Source organism: Arachis hypogaea, chromosome 17, assembly GCF_003086295.3.
Source record: "Arachis hypogaea cultivar Tifrunner chromosome 17, arahy.Tifrunner.gnm2.J5K5, whole genome shotgun sequence".
In the NCBI taxonomy this organism is placed as follows: domain Eukaryota; kingdom Viridiplantae; phylum Streptophyta; class Magnoliopsida; order Fabales; family Fabaceae; genus Arachis; species Arachis hypogaea.
Genome location: NC_092052.1, coordinates 99149815 through 99170673, shown reverse-complemented (window position 1 = coordinate 99170673; position 20859 = coordinate 99149815). Strand labels below are relative to the sequence as shown.

The 20859-nt window shown below is 42.9% G+C and overlaps 2 protein-coding genes across 12 annotated transcripts; both read right to left on the bottom strand.

The window, feature by feature from the left end:
• Positions 1 to 2786: 2786 nt before the first annotated feature.
• LOC112767467 (uncharacterized) lies at positions 2787 to 12599 on the bottom strand. 11 transcript variants are annotated; one of them, XR_011875389.1, is made up of 10 exons: positions 7449 to 12599; positions 6663 to 6864; positions 6401 to 6530; positions 6233 to 6314; positions 6003 to 6089; positions 4596 to 4686; positions 4165 to 4435; positions 4024 to 4077; positions 3852 to 3955; positions 2787 to 3448 (listed from the first exon to the last, which is right to left on the bottom strand). XR_011875389.1 is itself a non-coding variant. In XM_025813327.3 (10 exons), the coding sequence occupies exons 1-10, from the start codon at positions 12238 to 12240 to the stop codon at positions 3017 to 3019; spliced, it is 6234 nt and encodes a 2077-aa protein (XP_025669112.1). In that variant the 5' UTR covers positions 12241 to 12599; the 3' UTR covers positions 2787 to 3016. The 11 variants fall into 11 exon arrangements, 7 of the variants coding, with proteins under 7 accessions (XP_025669112.1, XP_025669113.1, XP_072079121.1 ...); XR_011875390.1 differs by having other exon boundaries at positions 6018 to 6089; XR_011875391.1 differs by having other exon boundaries at positions 6018 to 6089; positions 6263 to 6314.
• Positions 12600 to 16486: 3887 nt separating this feature from the next.
• LOC140180658 (uncharacterized) lies at positions 16487 to 20413 on the bottom strand. The gene is made up of 5 exons (XM_072221921.1): positions 20391 to 20413; positions 19980 to 20278; positions 19165 to 19904; positions 17260 to 18216; positions 16487 to 17167 (listed from the first exon to the last, which is right to left on the bottom strand). The coding sequence occupies exons 1-5, from the start codon at positions 20411 to 20413 to the stop codon at positions 16487 to 16489; spliced, it is 2700 nt and encodes an 899-aa protein (XP_072078022.1).
• Between the last annotated feature and the right edge of the window lie 446 nt (positions 20414 to 20859).

The window sequence follows — 20859 nt, the reverse complement described above, 5'->3', positions numbered from 1 at the left end:
AACTCAAAACCACAACACACATCAATTCACATCAGAACTTACCATTTCATCTCAAACCACCACTCTTACCAAATTTTCACTTATAATACATTATCTTCATAATCCTCAACCCCAATCATCAAAGTCATCATGCTACAACCATTTCTCAACCAACACACTCATCAATCATCATTCTATCACTACCAATCATCATAATTAGCATCATTCAACCTCAATTTCAATATTCAACACCATTTATCAACAACAACATCATGGTTCATCAAAATTATCAAATCACCACACATCATCATTTCAACAAATTTCTACAACCAATTCAATCCTATCTTAAGGTCCACTAGCCTAAGTGTCCAGAAATATTATATATTACATAGGAAAAACTAAAACCATACATTGGCCGATTCCCAATATGCACAATACACCAAATGTGATTCCACTTAAGCTTTCAACCAAAATCAAGCCACCAATTCCAATTCAAATGCTTCCAAATAGCCAAGACAACTCCAACAAGCACAAATGCTCAAACTAACATCATATATTTCATAAAAATCAAAACTTAATATTCACAATATATCAAACTACAAGAATTTTTGAGAAACCTTACCTTATTCACAGAAATTAGGGATGAACCCAATAATTCCTCACTAATGGTTAGTACTTAAACAACCAAAACACAAAAATCTACTCAAAACTCAAACCTTAATTTCTGAAATTCATAGAGCTACAGAATGGGAAGGGAGTTTCAAAATCTTACAAAAAAAGTTAGATAGAACTAACGGGTTCGGCAAGAGCTTCGCGTAGTCACAAATGAAATGCGAATTGAAGTACCGTAGCTCAAGTTATGATCAATTAAATGTGGTTGTGAATAGTAACTTTCCCTTTCTTCTCTCAACTCTCTTCAGCCACTCAAACCCTAATGTGTGTGTGTTTGTGGCTGAAAGGGTTCATTAATGTGTGTTACATATGTTAGGCTTGGGCCCAACTTGGGTCCAGTTTAATCCATAAGCGTTTTTGGCTCGTTTGGTCCAATTTTGGGCCAAACTTTTAGAATTAGTGCCCGATTTTTAACTTTAATTATTTTTTTAAGTTTTTCTACAATTTTTATTACTCTCATGCAGTACCAGACAGACTTAATCCAGTACTACCGGCTAATTTACCAGTACACATTTTTACGCAATTTTTCGCAGAAAATTATATTTTCCAACTCAGAAAAATCTACTGAGTCCAAATATCATATTTAAATTTTCTAATTAACATTCTAAACTTTTTGAACTTATTCTGAACAATTAAATTATTTTAATTAAACAGTTAATTAATTGCGATACTTACAATTAGATTAATAAAAAAAACAAACAACAATTAGTGAACAATAGTAAATTACTTCCTTCATAGTGATATTATTTATAGAGATAGAAGAAAAAATTCATATGAATATAGTAAATCTTGCTTGGGCTACTTTAATGATAGTTTTCACATTTTTCCTTTCTCTCAGTATGGGGAAGAAGTAGACTTCAAAGGTACGACTAATTGGGGTAGGAGATCCAACTGTATCAATTGTTTTCTAACTAAGTTATTAAATTTTTCAGTTGAATATTCTTTATTTCATTTCCTTTTAATTAATACCATACCAATTCTTTAATTCAAATATATCTACATTTCGAAAGTCTATTTTATTTGAGTGGTGTAATGTAGTTAATGCATAATACATACAAAATAATCTGTCAATCATCCAAATAGTGAAATTTCTTAAGATTTCTATTTCGATGAATTGGCTCTTACCAAAGTTATATATAAAAAATGAGTAACCGCAAAACCCCCTTTAACACCCCTTTTTCTTTTTTTCTCCTTTTTTCAAACGAATTCATCTTTCGAACCATATCCCATCCCGGACGTGATGAAATAGGATGAATTGAGACAGTATTTTGTAAATACGTAATTATCTTGAATATATCAACTATTTATTTACTTTTCGATCACTCGAAAAGAACAAAAGAAACATCTTGTTCTTTCTTCAACAATTTCTGATCTCTAGTAGACTTCTCAGTAGGATTCGAACCCAGATGCAGTTCTGAGAAAAAAAAACAATAGGCTCTTGTAGGATTTCCAAAAAATTTTTCGATTTCTTCTGAAAGCAGATGATTATTCATCTACTTCTCACATTCCATGAATAGTCGGCACATTGAAGAATATCCAGAGACATTTAAGGAATCGCTCTGATTCTATCTTTGTTCGTTCCGTTTGAAGAAAGGAAAGATCCGAACAAAGAATCAATCTTTCTTTTAGTTGTATCTCTTTGATTGGTCAATGTATGATATTCCGAATCCTCGTTCCTAATGGAATCTCTGGATTGATCAAAAGATCCTTTCAATTGCCTAAAATCCGTTTGAATGAAACTAGATCTCGTAAAATCATATTGACTATTTGATGATACATTCCTTACCTTGCTAAAAAAACCAATCCTTGTTTACCAACCACACATTATCTAACCAAATCCAATTTTCTCTCTATATGCTCCTTAGAATCCGATTCGCCCGAATTCTTCCTCCAACTAACGAAGAGATCTTGCCAAAATTGCCACATAAAATTGAGCACAATTTTGCAAAGAAATAGCCCGCTTGTTTCTCAGAAAAAATGAAAAACATGCTCAATATCATTTGATTGAGCAGTTGACCCAGCCCTCTAAAGAAATCTCGTGTAACGCCGCCCTATATTCCAATTCCAAGACAGACAATCGATGTGTATCAATGATGTCAAAAGGGCGGTAATAGTCTTTGGGGGGAGCACAGGAATTGCATAAATACTCCCGGTAGGGTATATTTTATTTGTCTGTTCTCCAGAGGTTACTGTACAATTTATAAATATAACAAATTGTAACAACAACAAAGGGGAGGGGGGAAACGATCGTGTACAAATCAACGAGGAAGGAAAAAAAAAAAAACTGTTCTCTAGAAGGAAACAAAAAAAAGGCTCTGCATTACCCAAGTTACCTCAGTTACAGATGCCTCGAGTCTTCTGCTGCCTAACTTTGCAGGACACTGGACCGAGAAGATCGCGGCGTGCCTTTTGATTTCATTAAAAGAGTTGGTTTGACATTTACTTCATAATCTTCCAACTGCAAGTTCAAGGAATCGCTGTCGCACAATGTTAGCGCTAATGATTGACCAACAGTTTTTGTATAGTCATCCTGAAGGCTGATGTAGTCAGTAAGTTCTCCTTCAAGATCATCACTCTGATCACGTTGCCCTGGAATAACTACGATTCCAGCTTCAGAAACATCAATCGGAACAGAAGCAAAGTAACGCCCTCTGCTGTTACTATTATTCTGATCTCCAGATCTCTTCCTTTTCTTTCCCTTTTGTTTTTCGGGATGATGAAGCTTGCATCTGGTTCCTTTCGTACAGGTGCCCGTTGCTTCAAAAGTAGGACAGATATAGCTGTGCTTCTTCCTACACTGATCATACATGAGCAAGCGAGTATTAGTCTCCGGTCATTTATGCACACAAATTTTTCGAAGAACAGTCAGCAGAGCCTAGAGTACAGAAAAGATTATAATTAAATAAACAAAATTACACTTAGCAGTATTACTCCATTAGGATTACCAATCCAACACAAACAGTGCAACAGGCTGCAACTGACTAGTCAAATATGAAATTCTACTCAATGAACCCAAGTTGACATTAGAACCCTATATGGCCTATAACCTACATAAATACAATGAACCACCGGATCATATCCAGATTCTGCTAGTTGAAATGGAAATTCATACGCAAAGAAATGGAAATTCTAGCAAAATGAGGAACAAATTAAATATTCAATATTATCCAGAAAACAAAATTAATTATGTTGGTTAATACCTCATTCCCATCAGCACAATAACCCTTGAGAAATCCTTCACAAACAGAAGCCTTAGGGTTCACATTGACATGTCTATATGGGCAATTTCGGTTTGTGCATAAGCCTGCCATGAAAGTCGTCAGAATTATAACTTCCTTTGGAAGGAAAAAGACGAATTATATCAAATATTACTTTCTAATAACCTTGCAGAAAATAAGAACAATCTGGCATTCTCTCTGGTATAACCTGCACAAGTGATTAACCTCAGTTTAGACACAGGAGTAAATGCAGTAGATAACATTCAATTTCTTGGACCTGCTGCTATAACAAAACCTTATGAGTCAATTTGCAGTTGGGAGTAGAACATAAACCATTCAGGAACTTAGTACAGACAGCAATTTTTGAGGGATCATGAACATAAGGGCATTTCCCACCCTCCTTGTTACATTTCCCAAATCTAGTAAAAAACTGACAATACTTCTGCTTTCGAGCCAACCGTTGCCTGGCAGTATGCAAGCTCCATCTAACTTTTTCATTTGCCAATTTTCGAGTTCGTTTTTTTGGGTCTCTGATAAGCTGATTACCATTTCCAATTCGGACATATCTGTGAAAATTGATTCAGTATAGCAAGATCAATAACACTGCAGGACTTGGCATTATACAAATATTTTCCCTTTGGCTGCTTTTAAGCGAAGACAACCAACACTGACGAAATTCAAAATACTATAGGTATAAAAGCCAGTGCATAAGAAGAGGTAACATACTCATCATTTCCAATCACCAATCTCCTAGGAATGTAAGCTCTTTTCACAGCCAAGCCCGAATCAGTAGTGGCAGACAACAGGGATTCATCATCTACAAAAAGAATTGTAAGTGAAACATTGTAAGACCAAGTAATAGGATCTATTAACTGCTAGAGAAAAACAGCAGACTTATCCACAGAATATAATGACAAAAGAATGGGAAGCTGAACAGAAATGGAAGAACATTCATAATGGTCAATCCCATATTGGAAACAAAAGAAAGCTTAATGATTCCACACCTCACCTGGCATAAACAGGAAATCAACTACAAACAAACTAAATGGTGTGGAGTATTTTATATAAGATAAGCAATAAAAAAATTGACAACATTTCAAGAATTTATGCATCCACAAGCTCCAACCTAACGATATACAGGCAGGGCATATGTACACAGCCGTGACAACAGATGGGGTGAGTAATTCCAAATTTTGAACCCATGACCAACAAGTCACAAGGCATCAAGACTTATATGTTTGGATTTTCTTTCTGCACCTTTACCATCATCATATAGACATTAAAATAAAAAAGGGTAGCCCAGTGCACAAGCATCCCGCGTTAACGGAGGGTCCAGAAAAGAGTCGTACCCAAAGGGTATAATGTACACAGCCTAACCTGATAATTACATCAGTGGCTGTTTACATGGATTGAACCCGTAACCTTAAGGTCACCCAGAGATAACTCAACCATTGCTCCAAGGCTCCACTTCTATAGTATAGACATTAAGTTAATCAAAGTGAGTCATAATGCTAACAGGTAATTCACTGCAAATGTTCAACTAGGGAACACATCTTTGGGAGAGGAAATAGGTCAGAGTCCTTTAGACATGCCTCACCTATAACGCTATTTCAAAGGCTATTCATTATTGAAGTTGAAAAGAAACTAGCAAGCATTGCTTAGCTGATGCAATTAAATTGTTTGTTCTAAGGAGCATCCATCATCCTTTCATTCAGTTCTTAATCTATCCCACAATGTTTTTTCATTGTGCTTAGAAGAATCTTGAAAACTGCCATACCACAATTTGTCCTTCAGCAGTCTGAGGCACCGTATTTCCAAATTACGGTTTTCATCATTCATGGCTTCAACAAAAGCCAGACAGCTTAAATATGATTCTTGGTCCCTATAAATATAGGTCATTTTGATTTTAATCTCTCTTGCCACTTCTCTCTTTCTTTTTTTGTGCTTTTAGTCTTCATCATTAATAGCTTCGATCATTATATTTCATTAAAAAATGATTTTAGTTTGTACAAATATAATAAGCGACCTATAAATATCCCTGCAAATGCTTCATTCAGCCTAGGGGCGTATCATGTTTTTGGTGGACTGAAAAGTATGAAAGGACACACAAGGTTCAAGTAAAATGGTTCTCACAGAAATCCTGACCACCTGAAATCCTCTGAAGTGTGCGCCTGGAAGGATCCATTTTGTAGCGAACTGAACCAATACGGAATATACGTTCTACAAAATCAACCCATTACTTTCAGCCAGTAAGGAAAACAAAGATAAATAGAACAGAGCATAAATAAGCTTTAATAGCACGTTAAACAAATAGTCTGCAGCTTTATGATATGACAAACTCTCATGGAAAGAATGTTTCCTACTATTTGCATGGGAACCAACGCAAGCTGCACCTTTTTGCTCTCTCTTTTTCCTCTCTACTGCAGCAACAGCAAGTGTGGCCTCCTAAAATGATGATGAGAAACTCTTAAATTCACTGACTAAGAAAGATCTATTTGCATAAAGTAAAATATACCAAAAGCCAAACTAACCTCATTAGCTTGCTTTGAGTTCTTCTCAATGGATTTGGACCATTTTAAACTAGACCCACCAACACTTAATACCTTGGATTTCCAAAGAGAAAACCCACGGGTTGACCTAGTGTAAACAGTATCCATCTTTCTGAAATGAAGCAATTTCTTACTAAAATAAAACAGAAATCAAAAGTTTGCAATTTTGGGCTGCTGGTTGCACACAACCCAAAGCAGGAGAAACAAAGCAAACATAAAGGAAGGAGTATCAAATGCTGAGTACCTAATTGCTGATAAGAAGCTACTATTGGAACATGAAGCAGAATTATGAACGACGCTTCTTAAATATGTTGGTCTTTTCCATGGAAATAACTGAGGCAAAACCTTTTGAGAATGCCATGAATTATGGCCATTTTTAGGTGACTTTTTGCCACATAATGTCCAGACTAATGAGGCTCTTAAAGATTTGAATGACCTCCCAGCAACTGAAAAGGATAAAGTTAAGACTCAGCTCTAACCATGAATAACGGGAAATAAAACTAATATATGGAATAGCACCAACAGCTCAAAATTCCTCAGCCAACAGTGAGTCAAAGCAAGGGCTGGGAATGGAGAAATCACTCCACCATAAGCTCAAACAAATAGACTCAAGACATGCAGAGATATAACATAAACACAAGCAAACAACGAAATAAAATAAAAAGCTCTAAAAGTTAGGCTCAGGACATCGTATAGAAAATTGTGAAGCTGATATTGAAAGAAAATGCCATTTATGCATTCATATATAAAGCATATAAAAGAAGAGATGAACACAAACAGAATTCTTGTAAAACAAGGGACACATTTCTAGCAGGTATAAACTAATGGATAGATGCATATAGCAAGCAGTTCAGTGTACTTTTAAATTATTATATTTTAAACAGCAAACAGTATTCAACTGAATACATGATATGCATCTACTGCAGCCCCAAGCCGAAAGTTATATATTTCTCAACGATGGTATGAGATTCAAAAGAGCAAAAATTATATGGAGATAAATTAGGCAAAATAATAAGTTCTCCACCTATACCTTTATGTAACTGCCTCTTACTAAACTTTCTGTTGCAAAGCACCTTACAAGACCCCTGAGCATCAGAATCTAGAGTGGCATTCGGCACTGCAACAGTCTGGTTCATATTCCTAACTAACTGATTTTTGCACCTCTTGTAGTAGCCTTCGGAGAAGGCTGTTTGGGACTTCTCATCACGAGAATTTGAAGTCGCTACCAACTGATTTGTTTTGGGCTTTGTATATACAATTCTCCTGGTGCTGAAAGAAGAAATGTGTCCATCATTTGCTTCAACTTGGTTCTCCAGCTTACTCAGTGGACTACTTTGATTATCAGGAGTTTCATACTGATTTGAATCATCTTTGGAAGAGTTTGGTGTATCATTGATATCTATCAGTTTTCTAGGATCTGATGCATTTTCACAGCAACCACTGGAAGGAGGTTCTACCAATGGGGAAGATATATTTTCCTCTGATAATGTGCCAATGGATAGTGAAGGTTTTCTCTGACTCTGCTGAGGGACCTCTGCTACTCCTGTTTTCAAGGTCAGTTGATCTGACACATCAATCCTGCTCCCAGATCTGGTACTCTTTGATAATTCATCTAAGCTCAAAGGTGACTTATTTACAGAAGAGATCTGAGTAAAAGAAACTGTAGTAGGCTGTCTTACAAGACTGTTACCTTTACGAATGTAAGAGGTATTCTGAAAGTTTCCTTTCCTATCTAGAATTTGCCTTTTGGGAAGAAATTTTCCTGGCGAAAGCTTGTTTCCAGGTAAAGAACCTTGAGAATTATTACCGGAACGTCGCCAAGTTCGAGGATTTGAGAGATGGGTTGAAGAGGCAGATGTCTTTGTATTCGACTTTGAAATGATGAACGAACGACCCTTTTGAGTTTTTGGCATGGCACCTCCAAGGGTATTTTTGCTCCCATTTTCTGAAAAATAAGAAACTGGACCATTATTTGAAACCTTGGAGTTGACTTGGGATGATTGTCGCATTAGATTCCTCTCAACTGGGTTACTATGCCCAGTTGCATTAGCTGACTTCATAATCTTATTAGTATGCTGTATTGGTGAAGTACAAGTAGGCAAATCAGAACCATGTTCAACTGCAGATATATCCCCACAATTGTTTTCATCTTGGATTGATGTACAATTTAAATTCCCTCTCTCAGGTGCTTCCGATATCCCTTGAGAACACACATCTGATGGTGCTTCAGGTGCATCCTCCTCCAAATCACCATCGGAAGGATGGGACACAATGCTCTGTTGATGAATTAAACTGTCCTTCATATCTCCCTTATTAAATCCAGACGTAAAAATGTCAGTTTGCATTTGAGTGCCATTTTCTTTGCATTCACCATCCAACAATGGGAACTGAATGTCCAAGTCCTCACGAAGTGAATGAGATGCAAAATCTGAGTTCTTTAATTCAAAATGGTCAGAACTCATGGTTTCATTATTTGCATATCTAGCGTCACAAGAACCTCCAACAAAATTGTCAGACAATTTCCTACTATCCTCTGAACATGACAATGATTGTGCACTAAACAGAACATCCATGCTTGACAATTCAACTTCTTTTTCGGGCGCTTGTTTATCACTGAAAGAAACAGGAAAATCCGCACAAGATTTGGATACCACAACTGCATCACTCAACTCAGAGGTAGTCGTGACTTTGATCCCTTTAGATAATAGTGAAAGATAATTTGCATCATCAATCTCATTATCTCTAACACAAAGCTCAGCCTCTGAAAGCTCCTTTTTCCCATGTAAAGTAACGATCCCATCCAAGCACGATTCCAGGTTAGAATCTAAGCTTTGAACAGATTGATCCAAAACTTCTGAACAACATGCATCCTTCACCTTCACACTTGAGGCAGTATCCCAATCATTTGCATGGCTAACTGAATTTACAGGTTTTGGAGAAATTCCCTCCATCTTTGAGTGCAAAAACTTTGAATGAGTCCTAGCTTTTCTCTTTTTCATATTGTTTGTATCCCCTTCACCAAATCCAACAGAAAGATTAGAACTTGAAAATGGCTCTTCCGTGCAACAATTCTCAGAAGATATGGCAGCGTAACAGGGGGAAACATCCTTCACAGCATCATTAGTGATGTCAGAACACTGAACAGAGGTACCATCATCTAAATTGACCGGTCCACTATAAGAACCCTGCGTCAGAGCAATAGCATTTTGTATGCAATCTGTACCAGCGTGAATCCTAATTTTTCCTGAATTTGAAGGGGCAGACATTGCGCTGCTTGATGCAGGGTTGATCACGTCTGGATTTTCTTCCAAAATAGCATACTTGGTGATAATAGTAGGGACCATATGTCCAAAACCAGATTCACCAGTAAGACCACATTCAGTAACTGTAAGCTTCTCTTTAGATCCTGTAAGATCACCAGAAATTAGGCCATAAACGCTACTAGCAGAGTTATATGTATTAGTGCGATCTGAGTTACCAATATTGTCAGCTGAACTAAGAACGCTGTCATCTACTACATCTATAACAAACCCATTCTGTGGACATCTTACATTTGAATAATTCTCACGTGATTGAAACTCTTGATTCTGACATAGCTGTTTAATATCACAACCCACATCATTGATTTTGGAAGTACTTCCATTTAATAATTCAGGAACCATGTTAGTATCTGGCATTCTACGCAAGTCATGGACAGAATTATTTGCATCTAAACACTCATAATCAATCTTTTTAGCTTGACCAGTAGAAGCACAAGATTGAGAATTTGGAATGTCAAGACCACTTTCAAACCTGGCGGCTCCTTTCTGAGTATCTGAATCTTCATCAGTTTCACATTCTCGTGACCTGGAATGTGGCCCCAAACTCAGCAGGGTTAGATCTCCATTTCTATCTTCAAGCAATTGATTCCGATCCTTTGATAAATTGTATGAACTATGGCCAGGCATTGACATCTTGTCTACAGTGATGCTTTTCTGCTCAAGACAAGGTTCAACTTTGTTGGGAACAGAGACAGATGAAGAACTAGGTATGACTCGATCAGGTTGCACACATCCATGAACCTTATTTGCTGATCGTGAATTTGACATTGTAGATTTTGGATTTCCAACAACTTTCTTCACTACTCTCTTGACAACTTTTTTCTTCTTTACAACCCTTGGGGAGGATTTACCAGAGTGAATTTTGGTACTTCCACCTGCAACCTCATTTTTCACACTATCAGTCTCGCGGGTGCAAGGTTGAGAACAAGGATTAACAACATTATTCTGTAAGCTTAAATCATTCACAGATCCAGAGCAGTCATTCACTTTGCAGGATGAGCTATTCAAAGTTACAACATCCCTAGATACTTTTGCAGCTTCCAAACCAGAACAATCACTATCGGATACTGAAACCTTTTTTCTCTTTTCTGAGGGAGTTAAATCAGCATCAGAGACAGAATTCATATTTGTATCATTAACAACAGTCGAAGTCGAAGTGGTCACAATAGCCTTCGCAACCAGGGAATTTGATTCAAAAGAGATATCAAGCTCCACAGGACTTCCTTCCCTTTCTTCTTGTTTCATCCCATAACCTACATGCCCACACTGCTCCTTGCCCCTGAAAACATTAGTGTTAGACTCAGCAGAATAACCAGCATTCCGTAATTGTTCAATCTCACGATTCCTATAACTTGGTTTTGCATTCTGGATCCTAAGAAGAGCACTCTTCTTTTGAACCTGTTTCTTTAGAGAAGGTCGCCATAATTCATGACCAAACTCCCTGCTGTTCCCTCTGCCACTATACCTACCCGATTCCCATCCATATTCCTCACGTGTCCCAACGCGGAAATCATCAACATTCTTAGCAAAACCAATCTCGCCGGTCCCCAATTCGAACCGTGAATCAGGCAACTCCTTAGGTCCCCTCCTCTCATTCAACCACCTCTTGCCTTCGCCATGCCCATCTCTTCTTCCAACCTTGGGAATCTCATCCTCGAATTCCGCACTATACCCGCGAACATACCCCCCGGGTTTCAAATCAATATTAATCTCCCTTGGCATCGCCGGTGGCGCCCTGCCGAAGCCTCCGTTGGGCAAGTCGTGTCTGGGTGGCAAATCCCCAACGCCGCGGCGGTGGTAATTGTGGTAATTAGCATCATTACCGCTGCCGCAACCAAACTCCTCATCCTTCCTAGGGTTACCCTCATACTCATACTCAAGTCTCAACCTGGAGCGATCGGGATCGTATCGAATCTTTTCGGCCGGATATGCCGAGGGCGGCAGCGAGACCCCTTCACGGTGTTGGCGCAATTCACTGTCGATATCAACGGGTGTATAATTCCTCGGAAGGAGACAGTCGGGAGCGATCCTACGGCCAGGGTTAGGGTTCCAGCGTGTTTCAGTGTCGAAACGAGGAAAATTGCGGCGGGGGAAAGGATCGCCCGGGAGGATTCGGCTGGAAATCCTGGGGGATAGGGAAAATGGCTGATTGTGGTTGTTGGAGATTGGGTGTTCTTCTTGGAAGGGGCGATTAGGGTAGTTAGGGGAATTGAATTGGGGGAATTGGTTTTGATGGGATGGCGGATGGTTGTTATTGGGGGCATAAGGAGGCGGAGGAGGAGGTGTGCGGATGGTGCGATAGCGGAGGGGTTGTGCTTGGGGAGGAGGGGCTGGCGGAGGGGGGAGGGAGGGTGGCGGAGGGGGCGGCGGAGGGAGGTGGCTGTGGTTGTGATGAGGAGGGGGAGGGGCGTACCTAGTGTGGTTGGTGTTATTGTCGTCGTTGTTGTGATCATGGTGGCTGTGGTGGTGGTGGTGGACGTAGTGGGAGTGGTGTTGGTCCATGACAGGTGATAAAGGATGGTAGTGGTACTCTGCGACCAAGTGGGGGATTGGTGGCGGCGGAGATTGGATCGATATCACCCTGCGTGTGTTAGTTAACTTGCAAGGCTCTCCTTTGCTGGATCCAACAACGGCGTTTCCGTGATTTTTGTTTGGAATTGTCGCTCCGGCTGCTTCGGCTGCTTCAGAGTGAATAATTATACAGTACCCCCCCCACACATCTAAATCTTTTGGCAATTAAATTCAATCAAATTGACTCAAATCTAACAAAACTTACCCACGCAATGTGCGCTCAAAATCAAGCCGTGTTTTTTTATTTCGTATTTTATCGTATGCCTCCTTCTTCTTCTATTAATGTTACTGTTTCTATATTTTATTTTTGTTTTTTTTTTTATCTTCTTTTTCATATATTATTATAGTTATTTTTTTATTTAATTTCTATAATTTTTTGTTTTATGTTTAAAAAAAAAGAATAAAACAAAAAAATATAAAAAAATGAAATAAATATAAATAAATAAAAAATAGAAGATGAGATAAAAAATGAGAAAAATTTTTAAATGATATAGAATTTATCAAAAAAATAATACCAAAATTTTTTAATAATGACACATAAATTTTTTTATTTTAATAAAGTATAGAAATATTTTCTTTAATTTTATATTTTTTCATCTTATTATTCTTCTTTATTTCTTTCTTCTTTTCTTTTCTCTTTTACTCTTATTTTTTCTTTTAAAAACATTATTTCTTATATTAAATTTAAATGAATATGTCTATATCATATTATAATCTTATTTAGTTGAATAAATGTATGTTTACACTAATTGAATTGTGTTCGGTAGGTCGGATACCAGGCGGGTTGGGTTGATTTCCTGATCAGAGGAGGGGAAGTCGTCTGGCCGAACGTCTTTGGGCTAAGGGTAGGCAAGGTCCCGAGCTCTTCGAATGTAGAGGGGGATGTCACCTGCAAAGACACTCCGACGCTCAAGTCAGTGAAGTGTGCAGGCGAGTAAAGAATGAGTGGTATGTGACGTACCTTGGGGGAAGGGTAGGTCCTTCCCCATTTATACCGTGTCAGAGGTGGGCCCTGCAAGGGCAGGCCCACCTTCTTCGAAACGTCCCTTTCACAACTGTAGCGAAGCTGTCAGAGACGCGTGTCCGGGTCGGCGATCGGGCGCTTTGTTCCTAACCGTCCGAGTCGGGTGGTGCCCGGGTCGGGTCGGCCCACATTCAGTTTGGGCCAGGCCGTAACAGTGCCTCCGACGCGCCGGCAACGACCGTGAGGATCGTTGGTGGCGTGTCATCTCTCCTTTCGTGCGTTGTCGCCAGGTCGGCTGTCCGTGGAGAGGACGTGCCTCTTGCGCGCGTGTCTGTTCGTTGCTGGAACGACCGCTTGTCGCCTCGTTCTTCACGCGGGGTATTTAATGCTCATAATGGGCTGGAAAACCTTGTATGCAAAGACTATTTTGCCCCCGGGTCTTTCGCGCTTCCTGGGTGGCAGTTTTAAACAGTTTTGCTTTGATTTTTTCCTTCCCACTCTTGCTCCTACTATCTCCCTCTTCCTTACTCAGAAAATCTCAGAGTGTCGTTCTAGCATCCTCGTACACTTTTCCTTCTTCCTTCTCAGTTTTCGCAACCAATTCAGGTAATCTTTGATCCTTTCTCTTTTCTGCTTCATTGTTGTATGTTTGTTGCTTGTATTTGCTTCGTGTTCTTGTTGTTTTGTTTGATTTTTGTTGGTAGATGACTTTTTAGCGCCAAGTAGATGCGTTAGGGGAGGGGTACCATTCCAGGATAGGTTTTTAGGTAGCTTGCATGATAGATAACTTTTAGCCACACTTGATCTTAACTGTTGAATAGAATGAACATAGTTTCTGGGCTTTTTCTGGACTCCCGATCTCATAGACTAAAGGAGTGGTACCCCCACTGTAGGTATGCCTCGCATCGTTTCCCGAGCTTCTCCTTCCGCCGCGAATTACGACCCCTACGCCTGGGTGACTAAGGATGTGAAGGACTCGCCAAATCAGATGGACGAGGGGGAGTTGACGGAGTTTCGGCAAGCCGAGTATCTGTGTGGGGGGACACACGAGGAGGCCAATTATGACGTCTTTGTTCCTGCCCCCCACGAACGGCTGTATGAGATTAATTTCCACTCCCCCCAGGTACCGACTGGATTTGGTTTTACAAAGCCATGTTCACCCAAGTAGGCGTTCGCATACCGTTTTCCGACTTTCAGATGGTGCTTCTTAGTCGGATATCCGTGTCGCCGTCGCAGCTTCATCCGAACAGTTGGGCTTCTATCCGCTGTTTTGAGATGGTGTGTGAATATCTTGAGCTACCGGTGTCTGTGGACGTCTTTCTCTTTTTCTTCAACCTTACTAACCCTTCCAAGGAGGGGAAAGCGAGGAAAGGGTTCTTGTCTTTCCGATCTGCCCAGGGTCGGAGGATATTTGGCTTGTTCGAGGACTCTTATCATGGGTTCAAGGATAAGTATTTCAAGGTCCGTCCCGTCAAAGGTCGCCATCCCTTTTGGTTGTCGTTGGAGGGGGAACGCCTCATCCCGACGTATTGGAGCTTCGGGGCGGGGTCCAACACCTTCATTAAGGTGACCTATAAGGGGATGTCCGCCGTAAATAAGAGAATTGCCGACGTGCTGTGGGCGGTCTTTGGAAAGATCCACGTGAACCCCCACCTCCTTATGGGTGAACGAGAGGTCGCCAGGAGTTATATTTGTGAGTTGTTTTGTCTTGTACTTTTGTGTTGTTTATCGTTGAATTTGTTATCGCCGACTTCACGACTTATGTATTTGTTTGTCTATTGTAGTGGAGATGTTTGCTTCGGTAACCGGGCTCGAAGGTTTAGTTAAGACCTTCTTGGAGGATAGCGACGAGGAGAAGGCTGACGAGAAGGTTGCCGGGAAGCCGGAAGGCCCTACCGAAGAGAAGGAGGATCCTGTACCTTCGCCTCGGGACACCGAGATGTCCGACAAAAACTCTGCTGGGATGCAAGCTTCTCCTATTCCCGAGGAGACGGCCGGTATTGGGCAGTCGTCCTCTACCCATCGAGAGTATGATGATCTGAAGCTTGTCCCTACTCCTAAGAGGCAGAGGGCATCCTCCAGCCCGGAAGGAACTCTCACCGTGATGGAGATGAACTTCGATGCCGGGGCCTTTATTGATAATCAACTGATTCCCAGTATGGAGGATCACTTTCTTAGTACCGAACTCGCGGGGCAGGCGAGGTGGATGTACCGCACCCTTCTCTGCGTAGCGGTGATAGTTCAGAAGGCCGAGTTCGAGTTGTCGGGCATGCAGGCGTTGCGAAGGAAGCTCGATACTGCTGCCCAGGCCAACAACGAATTCAAGGTCCAGGTCGAAAAGCTTCAGGAACAACTGGCCGCAGCAGAGAAGGGGCGCAAGGATGCCAAGGAGAAGGCTGCGTCCTTTGAGAAAAAAATGAAGGTCTCTGATGCCACCGTCTCCCATTTAACCGAGCGGGAGATGACTTTAGAGAGCCAGCTTAACGCCGCGCATGGTTGGGTGGTCGCTATGGAGAAGGAGCATGACGCGGCCGTCTCGTCGGCTGAGGCTGCGCGAGCTGAGGTCGAAGAGCTGAAAAGGAAACATAGGGCGGTCAGGGAGCAGGGAAAGAATGCGATCTTTATGACCGAAGAGGCTCTCAAGGCCCAGGTGAAGATCGTGGTCCCAGAGTTCGACACGTCGGCTATTGGGGTCTTCAAAACAATTCAGGATGGCAAGATTGTTGACATGCCCCGAAAGTGAACTCTTGTAACTTGCGTTTTTTATATGGATTTGTAGAACACTTGTTGAGACCGTTAACTTTTGTTATACTTTAGTGGTCGCCTGGTCGGCTTATAATTATCGCCTTTATCTTGCTGTTTAGTAGCATTTTGTTTTGTTTTGTTACCGTTTTTTCGGTGTGGACTTATTGCTTGTGTCCGTTTTGCCGTTTGTGTTGGTAACTTGGTTGAAACCGTCTTGGTCTTATTATCGTGGCCGTTTGTTATGGCTATGATTCGATTGGCTCCCAGGGTGATCAGTCCCGGGTTGCCGTTGAAGAACGCGATGGTGTGGGATACATATTGGGGAATAGTAGATGGGAGAATTCAGACAAGTAAACATTAATCTTCAGCTAAACAAGTTTATGGACATGGTAGGCACTTAATAAAAGTAAATCGTTGGAAATTAAAAGGTTATCTAGCTCGTCAGGCCGCTTAACCGGTGTACCCAAGCTACGAATAGAATCTCCTCAGGTTACCTGCATTCCATGTTCTCGAGATTTCTTTGCCGTCGAGTCTCTCCAGTTTGTAGGCGCCTTTGCCAAGCACTTCTCTGATTCTGTAGGGACCTTCCCAGTTTGTCGCCAGCTTTCCTTTTCCTGGGGTTGGTAGCCCGACGTTGTTTCGTCGCAGGACGAGGTCTCTTTCCTTAAACTCCCTTCTGAGGACCTTGGTATTGTAACGTAGGGCTATTCTTTGTTTCAGTGCTACCTCCGACAAGTGGGCCATCTCTCTGGCCTCGTCCACCAGGTCTTTCTCCATCGCTTCTTCTACTCCTGTCAGAAGTAGTCGCGGGCTCAGTTTGCCAATCTCCACAGGTATCACCGCGTCGACCCCGTATGTTAGGCGAAAGGGGGTTTTCCCTGTAGAGCTTTGCTCGGTTGTTCGGTAGGACCAGAGGACCGAGGCAAGCTCGTCGGCCCATGCGTCTTTTTTGCTATCTAAACGCTTCTTGAGGCCTAGCAGGATGACTTTGTTTACGGACTCCACTTGTCCATTTGTCTGGGGATGTTCAACCGACGAGAATTTCTGTTTTATCCCCAGGCCGGTGAGAAACTCTGCAAACTTCTTGTCGGTGAATTGTGTCCCATTATCCGAAATGACGATTTTCGGGATGCCGAACCGAGTTATCACCTGCCTTCACATGAACTTTCTACAATTGGATGAGGATATGCTGGCGCCCTATGGAAGCTGGCGTTCTGTTGACACTTGGTGCATTTTTTCACGAATTCTCTGGAGTCATTCATCATTGACGGCCAGTAATATCCAGCTCGGATGAGCTTCCTTGCTAGGGCTTTGCCCCCGATATGGTGGCCGCAGCATCCCTCATGGACTTCTCTGAGCACGTAGTCCGTCTGGTCAGGGTGTAGGCACTTCAGCAAAGGTTGGCTGAGTCCCTTTTTGAATAGCTGGTCCTGTATGACCGTGTACTTGGCAGCCTCCCTTCTCAACGCTTTGGCTTCCTTCCCATCCCCAGGGAGTTTGTCGTTTTTCAAGAAATCGGTGATGGGGTCCATCCAAGAGGGGCTCATCTTGGTCAGGTGTAGAGCGACTGCGGGTTCTTTCGTGATGCCTTGAATGAGGGAGCAGTTTCCGGTTCCAGGTTTCGTGCTTGCCAGCTTGGATAGAAGGTCTGCTCGTGTGTTCCTTTCCCTTGGGACGTGTTGGACCGTGACCTCCTCAAATTGATTGCTCAGCTCTTTGACCCTTTCCAAGTATTTTTGCAGCATCGAGTCTCTGGCTTGGTAGCTTCTATTTACTTGCGCGGTGACGACCTGCGAGTCGCTGCATACTTCCAACCTTGTGGCCCCGACTTCCCGAGCTAGAACCAAGCCTCCTAGAAGGACTTCGTATTCTGCTTGGTTGTTTGATACGGGAAACTCGAACTTAACCGATTGTTCGTAAATAACTCCGGCTGGGCTTTTTAGGATGATCCCGGTACCCCCGGACGTCTGGTTGGAAGCTCCGTCCATATGGAGCTTCCACCGTGTGCCCGTATCCTCGGTTCCGGTTACTTCCACTAGGAAGTCCGTCATTGCTTGTGCCTTAATCGCGTGTCGGGGTTCGTAGTTCAGGTCGTATTGGGACAGCTCGATGGCCCAGGTCATCATCCTCCCCGCCAAATCAGGTTTTTGGAGCACCTGACGGATCCCCTGGTCCGTTCTCACGACCACCTGGTGACCCTGGAAGTATTGTCGTAGTCTGCGGAAAGAGATCAAGAGCGCTAGTGCCAGTTTCTCCAGCTTGCTGTACCTAAGTTCTGCCCCTTACAGCGCTCTACTCATGAAGTAGATCGGTTGCTGAGCCTTCCCCTCTTCTCGCACCAGCACCGCTGCAAGCACTGCTTCTGTTATGGCTAGGTATAGGTAGAGTGGTTCTCCGGCTCTGGGCTTCCCGAGCACAGGGGGTGCTGCTAGGATTTATTTGAAGTGGTTGAATGCTTCCTCGCACGCAGGAGTCCATTCAAACGCTATTCCCTTCTTCATCAGGTTGAAGAAGGGTAGGGCCTTTGCTGCCGATGCACCGAGGAATCGGGACAACGCGGTGAGCCTTCCCGCCAGCCGCTGAACGTCTTTGATGCAACCCAGACTCCTCATCTGGAGTATCGCTTGGCACTTTTCGGGGTTGGCTTCCACTCCCCTTTGGGTTATCATGAACCCTAGGAACTTTCCGGCCTCCATGGCAAAGGCGCACTTAAGCGGGTTGAGCCTCATGCCGTGTTGTCGGAGGGATGTGAACACATTCTCCAGGTCGCTTAGGAGGTCATCAGGTCGGGCGGTCTTCGCAAGGATATCGTCCACGTAGACTTCCACCGTTTTGCCGATAAGATCGCTGAATATTTTGTTCATCAGCCTCTGGTACGTCGCCTCCACGTTTTTCAGGCCAAAAGGCATCACCTTGTAGCAGTAGGTCCCTCCTGGCGTTATGAACGCCGTTTTATCCTCATCTGGCCGGTGCATCGGTATTTAATTGTAGTTGGAGTAGGCATCCATGAAGCTCAGATACCGGTACCCCGCGGCCGCGTCAACGAGTGCATCAATGTTGGGGAGGGGATAGCAGTCCTTGGGACATGCTTTGTTGAGATCAAAGTAGTCTACACACATCCTCCATCTCCCATTGTGCTTTTTTACCAGGACCACATTTGACAACCAGGTAGAATAGTCCAGTTCCCGGATAAACCCTGCTTCATGGAGGCTGGCCGTTTGTCTGGCCACTTCCTCTGCCCTTTCCTGAGACATTTTTCTTCTCCTTTGAGCCACCGGTTTGGCTTCCGCCCTGATGGCTAGGCGGTGTGACATGAGTCTGGAGTCTATCCCTGGCATATTGGCAGGTGTCCAGGCAAACAAATCGCCATTGGCTCTGATCATTTCCATCAAGGGTTCTTTTAATTCATGGGGGAGGTTCCTATTCACGAACGTGAACTTGTCCTCCGTGTTCCCGACCCTAAACTTTTCCAGGTCCCCTTCTGGTTCGAGCCTGGGCTTGTCGTCAATTCTGGCATCCAAGTCGGCGAGAAATACCCCCGATGCTTCCCTAGATTTCTTTCTTAACGAGAGACTGGCGTTGTCGCAAGCGACTGCCATTTCCAGGTCTCCCCTCACAGATCCTACTGATCCCTCTTCAGTTATGAACTTCATTACCAACATCCTTGTGCTGATGACTCTTCCTAGGTCGTTGATGGTCTTTCTCCCCAGGATGATGTTGTAGGCGGTGGAGTCTCGTAGGATCACAAACTCCGCCATTATCATTCTTCTCCCCTGGCCTTGTCCCAATGAGGTCAGCAGGGTGATTATGCCATCTGGCTTGATGAAATAGTCACCGAGCCCTACGACGCCATGCTGGTGAGTCTGTAGGTCGGCGTCCCTTAGGCCTAAAGTGTCAAACACATTACGAAAAATGATGTTCGAGTCTGCCCCCGTATCTACAAGGATTCGCTAGATGAGACCGGTTCCTACTCTAACCGTTATGACCATGGGAGGGCTTTCTCCGACTTTGTCGAACCATTGATCCTCCGGGCCGAATGAAATGAACGGGTGCTTCCTCGTGCTTCGTGCAGAGGACGAGGAAACTGCCAAAACTTTGGCGTCTTTCCTGTGTGCCGACTTTGACCTAGGTGCTGCATTCCTAGCTGTTACCACGTTCACTATCGTGAGGCCTCGGTCGTCGTCCTCTGATTCTTGGCGTCGCTTTGCTGCCCGTGTCCTGTCTTCGCCGTCCTGGTCGCGATTCTGTCGTCTCGGCTCTCTAATGAGATGGGAGAATTCAGCTAGCTTTCCATCCCTGATCGCTTATTCCAGTGCGTCCTTCAGGTCGAAGCAATCCTGCGTCTTGTGCCCGTAGCCCTTGTGATAGTCACAGTAGAGGCTTCGGTTTCTCCATGTTCGTTCCTTTAGTGGTCGGGGCTTCGACAAGATCCCCTTTTCGGTGATTTGTTGATAAACTTCCATGATTGGTGCGGTAAGGGGAGTGTAATTGGTGAACTTCCCGACACGAGGAAACGGTCTGGGTGCCTTGCTCGGACCGCCGTCCCTGGCGTGTTCCTTTTGTCCTTCTCTGCTCCCGTGGTGCCGGTCTTGGTTGTATGAGGGCTGCCGTTTGTTGGCGGCCACGACTTGGCTAACTTGTTCGTCGTTGATGTAATCCTTGGCTACACATTGAATCTCTTACATGGTTGGTGCACGAAATTGTGATTATCAATGGCGCCAACAACTTGGTACGTACAATTGTAATCTCAACTCTTTATCACAACTCCGCACAACTAACCAGCAAGTGCACTGGGTCGTCCAAGTAATAAACCTTACGTGAGTAAGGGTCGATCCCATGGA